At 39.5% G+C, this 17,862-nt stretch overlaps 1 protein-coding gene across 1 annotated transcript in view; it reads right to left on the bottom strand.

Moving 5' to 3' along the window:
• LGR5 (leucine rich repeat containing G protein-coupled receptor 5) overlaps positions 1–17,550 on the bottom strand; it is a 94,898-nt gene extending 77,348 nt beyond the window's left edge. Inside the window, exon 1 of the mRNA XM_009566198.2 lies at positions 17,199–17,550. Coding sequence (XP_009564493.2) covers positions 17,199–17,401 — 203 coding nt within the window. The 5' untranslated portion in view covers positions 17,402–17,550. The remainder of the gene's footprint in view (positions 1–17,198) is intronic.
• Between the last annotated feature and the right edge of the window lie 312 nt (positions 17,551–17,862).

Genomic DNA, 17,862 nt, shown 5'->3' with positions numbered 1-17,862 from the left:
TAACTCATTTCCCTTCAATTTGTGTTCTATGGCTTTCATAGATGAAAGTTGAGCTACACTGCTACTTTATTTATAACCAATTACTATAAATTAACAGTAAATCTCACATTTAGCTCCATTTAAACATCACTATGCAGCTGCCCATTTGAAAATAAAATGGTTGCCTTCTTTCACTTCAGTGGGCACAATACAAAACATCCATTGAGCTTTTCCTTTATTGCAGCTGCCAATGCCCAGCCGACTTTTAACAAACCAACCAAGCGGAATAACAATGCAGCTGCAACATTTTATGGTATTTCTGTTAGTTCTCTTTTGAGACTGAAGGTGTTAATTAGGAATCAAAGAATACAACCCTGCCAGCTTTCTTTCACAAACTATACACTGGCCACTGCAGTTTTCAGAAGAAAAATAAATCTAATAAAGGGACAAAAATGTTGTTTGTCACACCAGTAACGTGTATTTAAGACCCTTTGATCAAGAGCTTTTCATGTAGTCTTGTCAGACAGGCTGAAAATATTTTTTCCTCTCTTTTCTCCTTTCTTTAGGCTTTTCTGAATACTGATTCTAGTTTTGTCTGGAAAGATGAAAAACCTGATAGTAACTGGAATGCTTTACCGGTTAAAAGGGCTTTCGTAAACAAGTCAGCTTCAAATCAAATCAAATACAATCAAATCAAATCATAATTGTTTACTTTTCTGATTTGAGCCTAAGTTGTTTTGAAATACAAATGATCTGTTGCTGTTATGTAGTTTACCAATTCTGAGTATCATTTAATATTTCAAGTATTTAAACATATACAGGCATTTTAATATTAATACATCAACAGTTTTGTGGGATCTTATTTTTAAATCACAAAAGTGACAGTTTACAGGATGTTGTAAAATACCCATGCATTTAAATTTTCACGTGTACCATACAATATATATTAGATATTTTATATCTTTTCACTTTACACTTATCAACCATAATCGTATTAGAGTATCACATATTCAAGGTAGCAGCGTGAAGTCATTACCTTTAATCTTTAGTCAAAGTTAAAACCTTAAAATAGGTTTATGAAGTTAGCACAACTGAGAATTAGTCAAGCTTGCTAGCTCACCCAGCAAGAGCTTTCACTGTTAAATGCACAAATCATGCCAAAATCCATTAATCCTGCCAGAGAATGGTAGAAAGAAGCTCTGCTTGTTGATTTAATGATAATGAATTGAACAGACTCTTAAGGCTACCTGCAGAGTTTTCTAAACTGCAAAACTAATTCTGAAAACCATTTTTTACAGAAGTATATATAAAAGTTTTCTTTGCCTTCAGCACTGTACAGAAGCAAGGTTTTAAAATACAATTCTACTTATCTTGCTACACGTTTAATATAATTCCTTATAATGTTATTCAAATAGAATGTGGTTACAAAACATATTTGCTATATGGTAATCAAGAAATACAGAATTGGCTTGAAAACATTAAAACACAAATCTTAGTAACAAAAAAAAGTTCTGACCAACGTTGTCATATTGTATGTCTTACGTTAAGTGCAGTTTCTGCCTTCTGTAACAGACACACAGTGAGATGATTCATAGATATAAAGACACGTTTTCTCTAGTGTCCCAAGTGTACTGTTTCTTACATTCCTGGATTTTCAAAAAGTGAAACATAAAATCAGAGGATAGTTTAAGTTTCTTAGAAACACAAACATGCCTACCTTTTGGGGTTTTTTTTTTTGTAAAGTGATATGCGAGATGATAACCTATTTTCACTTCAGTGAAGTTTGCTGTTAAGCAGACAAAATCTTTTATCTGAGGGTACTTCCATATAGAATAGAGGGGATTTTTTTTTCCAATGTTGGAAGAGTTTGTTACCCAATCATTACTTTAAAATTATTTGAACTTCATATTTATTTGACTCATATATTCAGGAGCTGTTCTTTGTGATTATTTTTATGGATCTATGTCTATGAGAAAAAATTTCTCAGTTGAGTACTAAATTGAACAACTATAAATAAGCTCAAGTTCTCTGCGAATGTTTACCTGCTCAGTTTTCTGAATTCTAGACTTATCTGGAATAGGCTGAAGAATTTGTATTGCACCTATTCGAAGCACCTCCAATGGAATTTGTACAAAATGCTGTGTTTATCAACTATGCACAATTAATCAAGGCAAAAGACTTTTGCTAATGAGCACATGACTACAACTAAATCAAAGATAAGAAAATCCATTCACTATACTTTTCTGTATGTTCAATTTTGCATTTGAAAATGCAGTGGTACAAGGGTACTTGAAAAGTTTTCGTCTCCCCTTCAGCTGCTCACTGTGTTCCTAATCAATTGTCCCTGTCCCTTCAGCTGCGCTGATTTGGCTGTTTCCGTGGCTACATTCTAAAACAAATCAGTGAAATGAGTTATATATTTTTCAAAGACCAGAAATGTGTTTCCTTTTAAACTGGATTATTTCACAGACCTACTTAAGAGCACAGCCCAACAAACAGCTGAGTCAGCACAGCCAAAAGAGATTAAACTAGAGCATGAGGGTGGGAACAACTGGCTTTCAAAGAGGGAAAGCCAACATGAACATCTTAAACTGTCTCTTCTTGCAAAGGGACTCCTAGCATGGAACCCCATATTTCCCTGAGTTTCCTGTTCCAAATCCAATCTTCCAGAAAATTCTGAGCACTATCTTCTTAGAATTCCGTGATTTCTGAAACATAACTAGCAAAGATGAGCAGCTCCCACTCAGGGCATACAGCAGCAGAAAGCAAGTTCTTTTCCCAGTGCCCTGCCCTGCTCAGTGAAATCAGCAACTGTGCTTGAGCCTAGAGTGTCAGGAGTCAGCATACGTGCTGGCACCTTGGAAGTTCGCTCCTGATAGTCTACCTCTCCTAAGCTGTTTTTCCTCATAGATCTAGCAAGTCCTAAATCTTAGCTTTCACAGCCCAAAGAAAAAGTCCGTTTTGGTTTCCTGTGCTCTTGTATGAAGAGATTCTGTGCTGACAGAACCAGAAGAGAAAGTGTATAGGTAAATCTTGATTTATATGCTTTATTTTCGGATATGCTTGTCCTGTCCTCTTTCTCATCTTTTTTACTAAACCATCAATGTTATAAGATTTCATTACTTGTTTTCCAGTGTAAGCTCTCTCTTTCCTACTTTAATAAAGGTGGTAAGGATACCGTCTTAAAAGCTGTATAGGCACTTAGAGGCACAGCTAGCAAACACAAGACTTACTAGGAAGGGATCAGGGACTGAGCAGATGATATGGATGTCACAGTCCCCATAGTTGGATTGTCTGATGTCACACCAATCACACCATGATCTGTCTTTCTTTCCAAACACAAACCAGCTAGGTCTGCAGCTGTACCCAGAAGTATGTAACTGCCAAACTCCCATGAATATAGTATACCTTGGTATCCTAAGAAAAATGTAGCGTATAACAGAACTACAGAAGTATTTCCACTTCGACAGAATGAGAGATTCAGATACAAAAAAAAAAATACACTGTTTTTGTAAATCTTCATATATTTTACACTTCAAGGGTAAGACTTAATGAGTGTATGGAGATTCTGCATTATATAGAAGCACAGCAGCCAAAATCATTAGCCTGAAAATACACACATCTGCATTAGCCTGCGTTTGGTTATGTCTCAATAAAATGTAAAATATATAAATCAAATAATTTTACCAGAGACTTTGACCGAGAACTAGCAAAGCTTGTAGTTATATTGTCAGGTCTTCTAAATGTGAAGGTTTAAAAACACAGATATACGTTTTTTAAGATAAAAAAAACCCCAATGATTTCCACATCTGAACTACACTGGTAGTTCTTGCAGACCATCATAATTTTTCATGGAAATAGGGAACGATGCTCCAATGACCCAGCTGTGGGTCAGTTTGAATGGGGCTCACTTGCCTCTACGTAGCCATCTAAGCACAAGGTAGACGATCGTATATGGCAAATCTTCTCAGAAGCCGGAGAAGGACACTTAACATTCTTTGCTTGACAGTTCTGACTAGTGGAACAGTTCCCAGGATATTTGTGAGCTGGCTGCTTTTCTAAAAATTTGCCTTAGGACTTTTCTACTTTATAAGCTGTGCTGCTGTCCTATGTAACCTACAAAGGAAAACATTTTAAAATGGCAAAATGTACCTTTAGCCACCCTCCCAGGCTTGGATTTTAGAAGCAGCATTAACTCTGCTCCAATATCCCTCAGTGAATTCTTCTTCATCAGTGTCTTTCAAAGGCACCTGCATCATGCATTTTGTAAAATACTAGAAGAGTAGCATGAGGTACAGAACTGGTATTAAAATCAACCTTTTATTCATTCTGGTATCACTCAGCCTTACGTATATGCTTACATGGTGACATCTCAAACTTGTTTATCTACAGTGGGTAGCTAAAGTGTTATTTATTTATTTAGAGTAAATTGCAGGTCTATTCCACTTTATATGTTTGAAGACATTATTTCATGGTCTAATGCATATTTTCATTTGTACAGTTTGAATTTTTATCCATCAATATTGCATCTTATGTTAATATGTTAATGGTCAATATCTTACATTCACAATCTGTGCACTGAGTGCTTTACAACTATCTTAGAGTTAGCTTATGATCTCATGCCAGCAGTAAACCTAACAGTCAGCTTGCCTTTTAGAATATTTAATTATGTATTTTTACTAAATCTGGCAATCAGAGACAACCCTGTCAACAAGATTATCATGACTATGGAAGAAATAAAAAATATATTCATATATTCCTCTCTTGTGAGACCTCATCTGGATTACTCTGTCCAGTTCTGGAATCCTCAACATAAGAAGGATATGGAGCTGTTGGAACAGGTCCAGAGGAGGGCTACAAAGATGATCAGAGGGCTGGAGCACCTTCCACATGTGGACAGGCTGAAAGAGTTGGGCTTGTTCAGCCTGGAAAAGAGAAGGCTCTGAGGAGATTTTATAGCATCTTTCCAGCACCTGAAGGGGGCTACAAGAAACCTGGGAAGGGTCTATTTACAAAGGCTTGTAGTGATAGGACTAGGGGCAATGGGTATAAACTAGGCAGATTTAGACTAGACACAAGGAAGAAATTCTTCACCATGAGATCGGTGAGGCACTGGAACAGGTTTCCCAGGGAACCTGTGGATGCCCCATCCCTGCAGGTGTTCAAGGCCAGGTTGGATGGGGCCTTGGGCAGCCTGATCCAGTGGGAAGTGTCCTTGCCCATGGCAGGGGGGTTGGAACTTGATGATCTTTAAGGTCTCTTCCAACCCAAACTATTCTATGATTCTATGATGCTATGAAATAAAACTTGATTTTACACGAGCTGCATTATCTGTTCTGATGGATGATGACATAAAAGGAAAGACGTATCTAGATGCTGTTGGGGTTTCTTTCTCTGCATTTAAATCACTGTGCACTGCAATCAGTCTCTGTGTGCAGTTCTTTCTTTATACTTGCCCTGACACATGACAAAATATCTTTTTTAACTCTAAATGAAAAACATACACATACCACATCATTAAAATTGTTACTCGAGAATTATATGCTCTGAAACAGCACTGTAGAATCATCTTAGTACATAACTTCAAAGCCTCTTACACTATGACTACCGAGAAATTCTACCTCATATGTCATCTTCATCAATAATGGTGCCAGACTGCATAAATAAAAAAATTGAGCTCCCTTTGTTCTGTGTCATCCTTCCCACCTGCTGCAGCCCTGGGCTGTTTCTTTCAGGTCTGCTTACATAGTCTTAAGCCATGCGTTCCCAAAGTGCACCCAAGGTCACTTCAGAAGCAACAGGCCTGCTATAATTTTACCCAAGTGCTTGAGGTTTTTTTTTGCCTGTAACACTGAAGACCTCAGTTTGCCTAATAAGCCAGGAGTTGCTCCATGAGTTAAACGGCGTACAAATGCAATAGCTGCTTTGTCAGTTTTTTAGACCTGTCTTCCAAAGATTCACATTGGCTACTACTGGTCCAAGGCATTTCATTGTGAGTGGATCTGATGGCACAGATTAGTCTCTAAACCAGCTAATAAATGTTAGATTACCAAATGTTTTAATTGCTGGAATTGTTTCTGATAAACAACACCTTTTTACAGATAGAGAACAAATAAAAGGCTTATTTCACGTCTGATTTTGTTTCACACTGTTATAAGTAGACACATATTTATTTACCTCTAATGGTAGTTGTGATATTACTGACTGAAAGAATATAGATATAATGCTTTGCTCCTAAAGTGTATTTTTTTTCCTTTATGTCTTTCTATTGTTATTCTGCTGTGGTTAGGACATCCCTCCATTTATCAAATTCATACTGTTAGATGATGATACGCATAGTTCTTATTTTTATTTGATCTAATCTTGATCAGTACATATTTATTGAACAACCACCTTAATGCAACTTTATAAAAGCTGTGAACACTTCAGTGTAAGCCCTCCATGATGAGATAATCAAAACCACTAAGGAATATCCTTTATAATTAATTACTGTCAGTATATACTTAAGTAATTATTCATTCACCAAATATGAAAAACAAATGTTTCTGTAGTAATCATAGGATGATACTTGGATAAAGAATAAGTAATTTGCCTTAAATTAGACTCTCCATGATCCAACAGAACCCTCTACAATAAAACTGTGACATACCAGGAGCTCAATCCATAACATCAAAAGGAGTCTCAGTTCTATCTTAACTGGGAACCAAACTGGCTCATAATTAATTTTGACAAACCTTTATCAGAACAGATTAAACTAGCAGCACATCGCGAACATGCAGCATTTCCCCATATACTTCCCACACAGAGGTACAACACTATAAATAATACCATCCAATGAACCTGGATATTACAAATTCCTTGTGAAATCTGATGCTATTACAACACTGCTCTATAGTCAGACAGGCAGGAACAGAGAGCTACATGACTGCAAGATGCTGTATCCATGATTGATGATAATTGTAGAAAACAGACCACATCTGGCTTCAGGTTTACAAGATTCTTCACAGATATTGACTCAAGACAGACACTAAAAGCAGAACAGCCTAGGCACCAATGTGTACAGAAATGTGATTTCGATAACTCTATTTGGTGTGACGGTTCTGTCTTTGATAAATGGAATGAATGTATCACAGCACTGTGTAAGCATCCTCAAAAAAATTCTGTTACCCTTTTCACTGAATGCTATCAACAATGACAAGAAGAAGACTGAAAAACAAAAGGAAACCCTGCTTCCTCAAACTGCTGGAAAGTCTGTAGAGTTGACCACAACTCTGTGACACAACACAACACAATTCTCCTGCCTGAGTCTACATACTGACATAAACAAGGCAATAATGATCACTTGGCTATATACTTAAAATCTTTATTTCTAAAAAAAATATTTTGACTTCTAATTATTTCAGAAAGATAGACACCATGCACAGTAATGGTACATTAGAAGATTTTCTGTCAAGAGCTGGTACATAAATATGGAAGTGAATGCTTCATTTTAATTAGATTAACTAATGCTTTTCCAAAATCTCCAAATTTTTCAAATTAGATTTATTTCATCAGTACCAATTCCACAGAGTTAGTTAGTTCCATTAGTATAAGCAGAGCAAAAACTACCTGAAGTCTTTCTTGGCATGTCCATTAAATTATACACATGGAATAACATGTAGAGATAAATCTGGCACTGGGTCATTTTCTCAGTTGCCTATAATGATTCATTTTAAATACTCCATCCAAATAACCTAAGAAATACTCCTGCTACAATATTCTTCCCCATATATCCGTTTATAGACAATGGCTTTTTCTATTCCAGATGAAAGGTTTTCACCTTTTCAGTATTCATTTGTTTTATTCTGAAAACACGTACTTCAAGATTTCAAGAATGCGTTCAGCTGTGTCCTATGCTCTCTCTGGCCTTCAGGCAGATAAGATGTTCCAAGATGCTTGTCCTGCCCTTCCTTTTCACATCTTCTGTCTTGGCCAGAAAGAAGGAATGTTCCAGCCCTCAGCAGTTCACACTACTCTATGCAACAGGTAAAATGCAACATGAAGCCTCCATATGCTGAGGAATTTAACAGCTTTCCCAGATGCTATCTTCAGATTATGAGCTTTCAACATCATTGTTTTTCAGTTCTAGGCCTTATTAATACCATGGGAACCCCTTACTCTGCTACTAATTACTCCTCCACAGTGCCCCACACTCAATTTTTAAAAACACCCAGCAGTCCTGCACGCTCTTAACTCTTCAACCCACCACTTAAGTGCTATCTCCACCAGGCCCAGTTAGGCAAAAATGTTTCTGATAATAACTATGCCAAAGTAACTTTACCCTACAAAGTCTTATTGCAGACACATGGCACAAATATAAACTGCGATTTGCATTACTGCCACTTCTCCTGACAGTTTAAAATTGGTTAAGCTGCTTAATGAGAGTCAATTTCACTACTCTATAGCACCCAAACCAGGCTGATTCCCAGGCTACCTGCTGTCTCTTTCGTCACAATGCACTTTTTGCTCCTCTGTTAAATCTTCCTGTTGCAGGTTAAAGTCAATATAGTGAGTCTTTATGCAGAGACACTGCAGGACTGCAATTTACTCCCTGAGACCCTTGTCAGGTCACAAGGTTGAACCTGCACTTCTTTTGGCCTTCTTCCAAATCCTTGTCTTGGCGTAACTTCAGGATGAGTGCAGGCAATGCTTTCATATTGCACCAAGCATATGGATCTGGTACTTTCTTGTCAGTAGGTCAAATATTGCTTTCAGACGCCTGCATAGACTTCACTTGTTCCAATAAGAGTCTTTGCGTATCACAGAGTTCAGCCCATACAGACAGCCACGAGCAAAACTGAAAGGCAGACAAACATCCTTTACTGTGAGAAGAAAATCCTTTGGGATTTTACCTTATTTTACCATGTCATATTCATAATTAACACCTCATTAATTGTTTTTAATCTACAGATCTCCAGTATTTATCAGCCACTAACAACTTAGTCAAATTCATGTAGGTAGTTGTCCCAGCCATCACATGCATAGAGTAAGAGTCAGAAAAGTTGTATGATTTGTAAGATACTTCATTACTGTATCCAGGAGCAGAACTCAACAGTTTCATTAACTAGATCCCACCTATAGCTATCTGATCACACTCCCTGCTCACAGAGGAAGTTCCTTCCTCATGCTTAAAAAATGTCAAATCTCAGTGAACCAGAGTGTTAAAGAAACTTAGTTTTTATACCTTCATAAGGATGAATCTCATTAATGGACACTGGACAACTTGGTCTCCTCCCCACCACAAACATTATTGCAACCTCATCATGTGTGAAACCAACAGGAGAAAGATTTAATTTCTGAGGCAGCCTCTGCGCCAAACTGATCAGGGATAAAAGACCCAAAGCCAAGTTACTCATCAAGGTGGTTCAGAACAGGTAACTTTCAATGATGGATGAGAGAGAGCTTTGTCTTATCTTACTTGTTTCCTTTGCCAGCTATGACCTACTTCTCCCCCCCGGGGTACAGAGAGACTCATTTACAAACTCAGTGAATGCCAAATCAGTGCAGTTACACTTCACTTAATGCTGACATCATCTCACATCTGCTCTCTCATTCACTTAGACTAGCATTTATATTATCACAGGATCCAGAAGACATGGTATAACTAGCATCATAAGATGCCTACTGCTGCACAAACAAGGGCTAAGAAAGTTTTATTTCCATGTAATACCAGTGCTGTAACTCTTCCATGCACAAGCAAAGCAGACTGAAGCGTTTGGTAAAGGAACTAACAGCAAACAATTGGAAGAAAATAGCAAAGTAGTAGGACTGAACACCAGCTTTACTTTTCTACCTTCTACCCCCCCTTCATAAATACCAACATCAAGTTCTTGTACGCTTCCCATGGGAAAAGTTGTATGACACAAGCACAAAAAAAAAATCATAACACTTAAAGGATTACGTTTAGACACAATCATTGTACAAATTAAGTCCCGATACAGCAAATACTTCTGCGTTACTTAAGTACTTAATGCTGAAGTTTGGTAACATTAGTAAGCATGGTTACTCTCAACAAAAAAAAAAAAAAGAAAGCATTTATTCAAGTGTCTGCAAAAGAGGGGAGAGATTTTAGATGGTGGGAGCTATAGTTGTTTCTACTGCTTTAGGCTGATAGACACCTTGTTTAATTTGCCCAAAGCCTATCTATACACACACATCTCCACACACTCAATATCACATCTCCTCTATAAAAAGACTATATTTTTATACGATAATTAAAAGAGCTTTACCAATTTTTTATCAAAACCGTATACTAAAAATTACTTAATTGCAATTACACAACTTAATACTGTTGGAAGTGTATTCCAGATTAAAATAAATACTAATTTTACATAAGATTTTGAAATTTTTTTAAAGGCTTTCAAATGATTTATGACATATATGAAGCTTTAGGCTGCATAATGAGACAGTGTACCAGAACACCTTAGTCAAACTATTCTACACAAATTAGTTGATAATTGGGGAAGGGTATAATTATTTCAGAATTATTCAAGGCCTTGATCCAACAAACATTTGCACATGTGATTTCAGTGGAACCATTCCTGACACTAAAATTAAGTATCTGGATAAGTATTTGCAGGACTAGAGCCAAATCATACAATTGGGCCCAAACTAAGAGCCCGTTTGTTACCAATAAAATCTTAATTTGGGAGTGGCTGATTATTATAATTATCACTGTTGGATAACACTACACTTCAGAATAATTGTTTTTTGCAGCAGCGTCCAGCCATGGAAATGCAACTTGTCCTTTCTGAGAAGAACCTTAGTGCTGTGGCCACTGCCCCTCAAACCCAAATCTCATAGCTAAAACTTAGTAAAACATAGCAAAATAGTAAAACTTGAAGGTGATACAGAATGCGCTGTCTTAGCAAAGGTCTTATCAAGCTGGGGGCATACTGTATCAGTTCCTGGCGATTTGCACTGCTATTCAAATTTTATTCCTGCTTGGAGTTCCAGGTATTGCTGGTGCCTAGTATAATACCAGCTGGCTTGTGGTCACAGCTTGAGTCATCCCACCTCTCTGAGGCGCTTATGGAGGTCTTTTTGGAAATGGAATAGATACCTCAGGATGTTCTACTTGGTTCTACTTGGGTGCTGCTGCTTTCATAATCATTCCAAGGTCTCTAATTAAAATATTCCAAGCTGTTGCCACTTAGCTTTTAGAAAAAAAGAGCATTATTCTTGAGACTAAAACCAGGCAAACCATGAGGTTGTGTCACATATAGTCAAAGCTGCTCATTGTCTTAATTTTGTCCATTTTTCATTTAAACCTCAATTCCAAGAGACAGAAGAGGGTAGTACTCCCTCTACAAGTAACAGTAACATCATTTCAGGCTCTACTGCTCCCCAACTACATTTATTTATTTTATAATTCTCCAGACATTAAATTTCTCCCATCTGATGAGGAAAATTGTACAGAAGTTTCTCGGGTCTTCTCAGTAAACAGTACAGAGCATGTAGCATAAGGATTTGCCACACGAATTGCTAAATCGCTGAGAAGTAAGCATCCTTTGATCACATCTCATTATTTTTAAAGATGTGAGGCTATTTTCTTCTAACTGACATCTAAAGCTGTTTTGGTATGTCAAAACCACCACATTGTGTTCTGCCTTCAGTCAATTTACTTGGAGCCAAAGCAACCACACCTTATTTACCATGATTTTTACTGGGAAAAGAATCAGATCTGCTGGACAGTTCAAGGAAGGAAATCAGGGAAAGTATCATAAATTGTATTTAAATAACCAATGTGGAATTAAGAAAGCAGTACATGCAAATCAAATATTATCTTGGCCAACAAAAAGAATAAAAGAAAGTGATCTGCTGAAAAATTCCTAGCAATTTTAAGCATTTGAAAGACAAATGACATTGGAGAAAAGACTGGGTTAACAAGGGAGCACTTGAGGAAAGTCTAATCTCCACTGGCATGCCGACTGGGAAGGTCAGCCCAGTGCACGCGTTCTCAGCTGGAGTCAGACTCCCTCTGCCCAGCCAATTGTCCTATGCACTTCAGATACCAAACCAAATTGAAGGTGCCTTCACCCTGCCAGTTCTTTATATTCTACTAGCCTAAAGACAGCTTCCTTTTCCCTGACAACTTATGCAGCATTTCCACAGAGCAAATGCTACACAGGAGAGGTAGTGTGTGAGTGCCTTTTTCCCCCCTTCTAGGCAGCACAAGGCTCTTCAGGAAGCAGTGTAAAGAGTTATTTTTAGCACTGTATTCTCAAGTGGAAAGACTGACATTCTATTCTAAAATATGCTTTTAATCCAAATTTTTCCCAAATAAAATACCATTGAGTTAACACATTATTTTGAAATTTAAAGCAAATCACTTGAAAAATGGCAAACACAAACTTTAGCTTGTTAGCTCCTCAGTTTTTATGTACCTCTAATTTATCAATGGGTACATTTTACCTCTGCATACCTATTATTGCCATAAGTAGAGAGGAAGTGCTCTATATTCTTTTTCAAAAGGGTGAGTAACACTAAATTCTAAATCCAGAACCTGGATTCTCCTTCATCCTCAACTGGGACAAGACTCAGATTATTAACTGAAACCACATGGCAATTGTTTAATTTATTTCAACTAGAAAGGCGCAAAACTGGTTTATAAAGTCTGCAGCTATGTAAAGAAGTAATTTCTCAGAAAAGGCAGACATTTTACTAACTACCTAACACCTAAATCTTGTTGAGGGATTTGGAAGTCATAAGAGACATTTTAAAGCTCTATTCTTCATAAGAAAATACCTCGTTGTTTGAGCTCTCTGAGAAACTATAGTCATTCCCAAGATACCTTATGTGAAGATGCAGACAAGACTGGAGTTTATACTGTGAGATCAGAATCAGTAAAACAATGCAAATTTTACCTCAAAGGGCTGACCTTAATGTTTTCGGGTATTCTTGACACAGAAACAACTCTTTCTTATTTCAGAAGTGTAGCTGATTTCTGCGAATATACTTTCTAACATTCAAAAAAAAGAAAAATTTTTTTTCTTCCAAATTATTTGTAATTTTATTTTTCTGTTTAGTAGTCTTAAACACTTCCAGATACCCTATAGAGTTTTGACTATGCTTTACAGGAATATTTATCATCAAATACAATATTATGGCGATGAAAAAAGCAGAAGGCCAAGATTTATTTGAATATGTTAGGAACTTTATAATATGCATTGATCTCTTCTTCATAGATTTCACTGTGATGCTATTAACGTTATCATAGTTTTTAAAACCAATTTTTTCTTAAAAGATTTTTCCATGAAGAATTGAAACTTACGCAAATCATATTTCCCCAAAAGTTACTATATGTATTTACAACATAATATTTTAATACAAATAGTGTGTATCCATCCCAAAATAACTCATTAACTAAACTACAATGGAAAAGGATGCTGCAATGTTTGTACATTTATGCATGCATGTCTTTGCCAGTCTAAGATGGTAACATTATGAAAATACTCCACTTAATATTAACTTAGAATATTGACTTAGCATATTCCAAGTTTATAATTGAAAGTCTTTGATGACAAAGAACACAGCATCTAAACTGTTAGACAGCCCTAACATTTATAATCAATTTACTTTTCTGTGCTATCAAGGCACATAACAGAGACTCTTGAAATCTCCAAAGGCTATCTTCCACACTGTCATCACACGAGACATGAAAACAGAATTTTTTTTTTTTATACTCATCATACTAAATATTCTTGAACAGGAGTTGCCAAATTTTACACTGTTTTTAGTGAGTAATTATTTAGGAGAAGTAGGGTGAGCCTGTGGTTTGAAGAATGCAGTTAGGATAAGGCATTCTGGCTTTAATTACTGGATTTGTCATAAACTTTACCTTTGAGCAAGCACTTCTTTGCCTCAGTTTTCCACATCACAGTAAATGGTAACAATATTTCACTAAGTCACAGGCTTGGTTTGAGAATTAATGAGGGTCCCATGTGCAAAAGACCTGTAGATCCTGGCTTCTTCTTTTCACCATACTGATAGGAAAGTGACATGTTCTTAATTTGAAACAGACTCAGTGCTACCCTTCATCAGCACATGGAATTCACATTTACGTCAACAAGAATTGCATTAAATACACTGAGTACCTTACTTAGTCTAAAAGTAAATGAATAAAAAGGAATGGAAAGAAACTCCTGGATTCTCCTCGTCTGCTCTTATAAAGTCTAAGTGCATGGCAGCGGACTCATAATTATAAATAAAAAAGTTTTTGATGGGAGGCAAGAGTTGCCTGGAAATATAAATGAGAATACAGAAATGTGCAGGAGGTCCATCTGTAGACTACATTTAGCTCTGCTGTAAGAGCACCATCATAAAAACCATGTGAAATTAAGTCCACAGAATAAACCATGCTCTGCACACATTTGTCCCAATATAAAATAAACGTTAATGGCCTCGGCATGTCAACTTCTCGTACAATTTCCAGTGCACACCAAGAAAACCTTTATGTTTTTTTTTTTTTAGGCAAGTGTCCAGATAAGTTAAAAATGACAGAAATTTAGAAAAAAAACTTTAAAAGCCCAAACTTAACACAAGATAGTACCATAGCCCACTTTTGGCCAGATATGTCTACGGTGCAAGAACAGAATCAACCAAAGATGATGACCTTTTTTGCAGAAAAGAGAGCCGAGTGGTACATAGTTTTAATCTCCCACTTTGATCTAAAGAAAAATTTGTCACAGTGCAATAAGACACTTCTGTTTTTCTGGGGAAAAAAAAAAATAAAATTCAAGGAGCATCTGGCTGGCCGCTACCAAGCTCTGGGAGGCAAACATCTCTATAACAAGTAGGCATGCTTTAAAATTTGCCATTGCTTAGCCATCTGCAGAAAATGAGACTTGACAGTTCTTTTCGGAAGGCAAGAGGAGCTACAACTCTGCATAATTAGGAAATAATTAATCAATTCAAGGATAACAGCCTGGTAAATTTGGAAAAGGGTAAGTGTAGCTACTGATGTGTATGACCCACTCTTTTACAGTTATACTGCCTGTGTGCAGCCTTGGTCATTTAAAGTCTGCCTGTCCCACAGTGTTGTTTTTTTTTACTTCAGGGTATACGCTGCTGAGCAGCAAAGAATTCTTGACTGCAGAAAGAAATTCCCCTGCCAAAGGACAAGAGGATTTAAAAACAAAAGTGCGAACTAGACCACAATCCTATTGAGAAGCAGGTTGCTGGAGGTATGTACCTTTTCAACAGCAGAAGACCACAGCAGTGGTATTTTGACATCATCGCGCATATTTATGTTCTCTTTTTCTTCATAAAACAGTCAAACAGCGGGTTCTCTAAAGTTTTTCCAGTTGTAGCATTCCTCCAAGCAACCACGAGTTTAGGGCACCTATTTCTTGTCACAGGGTATGTACAGCTTGACTATGCCTTTACACCATCAGTATCTGTCTTTCTGCGTATAACTTTCCAAAGCACCAGAAAACATTCGGTCTTGAGTATACGCCAAATCCTAATCTGCTGCTTTTGAAACCAGTGGCAGACTTTGTATGTAGTGTAAAGGCTGTATCTTTACCATGTACAGATAAAGTTCTGCTTTACTGTAAAAGGTCATTCAGTAATGCTGACTCTTGCCTCAACGTTACTACTAGCTTTGAATTTGAAATGTTTATGATAAAATAAGCTAAAACTGATCTTATTAAGATAAATTTCGGAACAGTACTTACACATGTAATATTTAGAAAAGTCTTTCAGCTGCACATCTTCCTGCTAAACCAATGCTATTTTCACTAAATCAAGCTATCTCCTAACATACACTTAGCACTTAGGTTTTATTGCTTGGGCTTCATTTCTACCTTGCCTATGCTGTCATATTTATGCTTCTCTTAGAAAGGCTGTTTCTAGTTTAGTTTCATCTACTTTCTCAGATGCAACATATGTTTTATGTCCTTTGAAGTACGGTATGAACAGAGAAGTGAGTTCAGAATTATTGCTTCAGTGCCCCAGACACACAATACTGTGAAAGTGTCTTTCCAGTAACCACAACAGCCAACATGTCAACAGCACGTCAAAATATACAGATGGACAAACACATCCAGAAATCAACATGGTGTGTGCTGGATATGGAGGATAAGGATCACGTTAACAAGCTACTGGACTTGCAACCACAAAGAATTGTACGAAATCAGTAAGGAGGGCACTAAAATAAGAATTCCAGAGCACCAATACTTCCAATACACAAATCCAAGAGAGGCCAAACATGCCCCTTCTACCAAAAAAAGAAGGAAACGAAGTTTGCCCTCAGTTTGGGGTGTTCTTTTGTTAACATGAAGCTTCTCCGCTCTCGCCATCCCTGGAATCCAGCGCTCCCGAGATGCGGAGGAGTTTACCCGCACGGGATGCCCCGTGCGGCGGGAGCTTTGGGGCAGATAAGGGCGGCTCCGGGGTGGGTCGGGGGCTCCGGCACCGGCTCCAGCCCCGGTCCCGGCACCTGCCCACCGCCAAAGCGAGCGCGGGGCCGCCCGGACCCCGCACCGAGCGCTGCCCGGAGAACTCGCTTGCGTTTATTGCTTTTCCTCAAGCCGAGGGGAGATCTGTTAAAGATTAAATCGGCAGCAACCGCGCAGTTCAAAGCCCCGTCCCGGGAAATAAAAGTGAAGATAACGTCCCCGCGGATCTAATCGGGTTTCTGTTGTTGCAATCGCGTTTAATAACCCTCCAACACGGCACATCACACGGCCATCCTCCCGCCGCCGGACAGGGCACCGAGATAGCCAGATACCTACAAACGCTTTTACAATCCGCCCGCTGATTAAAAAGCGATTAACAAAACTTATTTGAAGTCGGCTGGTTCGCCTCCACAGGCAGCGGCGTGAAAACGCACCGATTCCTCCAGCACCTCCTTCTCACCACCGGTGCCAGCCCGGGCTCTCCCTCTCTCCCGCGATGCCCCCTCCCCGGTCCGGGCTCTCCCTCCCGCGAAGCCCTCTCCCTGCTCCAGCCTCTCCCTTCCGCAATGCCCCCTCCATGATCCAGTCTCTCCCTCCCGCGATGCCCTCTCCCTGCTCCAGCCTCTCCCTCCCGCAATGCCTCTCCCCAGTCCATTCTCTCCCTCCCGCGATGCCTTCTCCCTGCTCCACTCTCTCCATCCCGCGATGTCCTCTCCCTAGTCCAGTCTCTCCCTCCCTCGATGCCCCCTCCCCGGTCGGGTCTGTCTCCCCCGCACTTACAGGTAGGAGGTGAAGATGCTGAGGTTGGCGGGCACTGCCGTGAGCCCCAGGTCGGAGCAGTCCGCACGGAGGAGCGCGCCCTCCTGCTCGCAGCGGCAGGGAGCGGGGCAGCCCCGCGGTCGCTGCCCGCCGCCCCGCGCCCCCCGCCGCGGGCAGAGCAGCAGCAGCAGGAGCAGAAGAAGGAGAGCTCGGGACATCGCCATGGGACCCCGGGGGTGCCGCTCTCTCGCCCCGCGGCGCCCGGCTGGGCTCGGGGAGCTGCTGCGGCCGCCGCTGCGCCGCTGTCTGTGGTAGCATCTCAGCTTACACGCTGCTTTAAAGCCCCGCAGCCGGCACTGCGCGCCCGCTGACGCCGCCCCAGCCTTGCCCGCCGCAGAGCGAACAGCCCTGCCCGCGCCGCCGTGCGAGCGGGCGGGGAGGCGACGACGAGGAGGAGGAGGAGGAGGAGGAAGAGGGGCTCCCCCGCCCCCCCGCCGGGCTCTGGGCAGCAGCGCCTCGGGGCTCGCCTGAGTCATCTCCGCCAGGAATCATCGAATCGCTAGGTTGGAAAAGACCTTGTCCTGCACTTAGGGCACAACAACCGTGTGCAGCGCTACAGAGTAGGGGAAGAGTGGCTGGAAAGCTGCACGGAGGAGAAGGACCTGGGGGTGTTGGTTGACAGCGA

Source organism: Cuculus canorus, chromosome 1 (assembly GCF_017976375.1).
Source record: "Cuculus canorus isolate bCucCan1 chromosome 1, bCucCan1.pri, whole genome shotgun sequence".
In the NCBI taxonomy this organism is placed as follows: domain Eukaryota; kingdom Metazoa; phylum Chordata; class Aves; order Cuculiformes; family Cuculidae; genus Cuculus; species Cuculus canorus.
The sequence above is the reverse complement of the archived record's forward strand: the minus strand, read 5'-3'. Positions and strand labels throughout refer to the sequence as shown.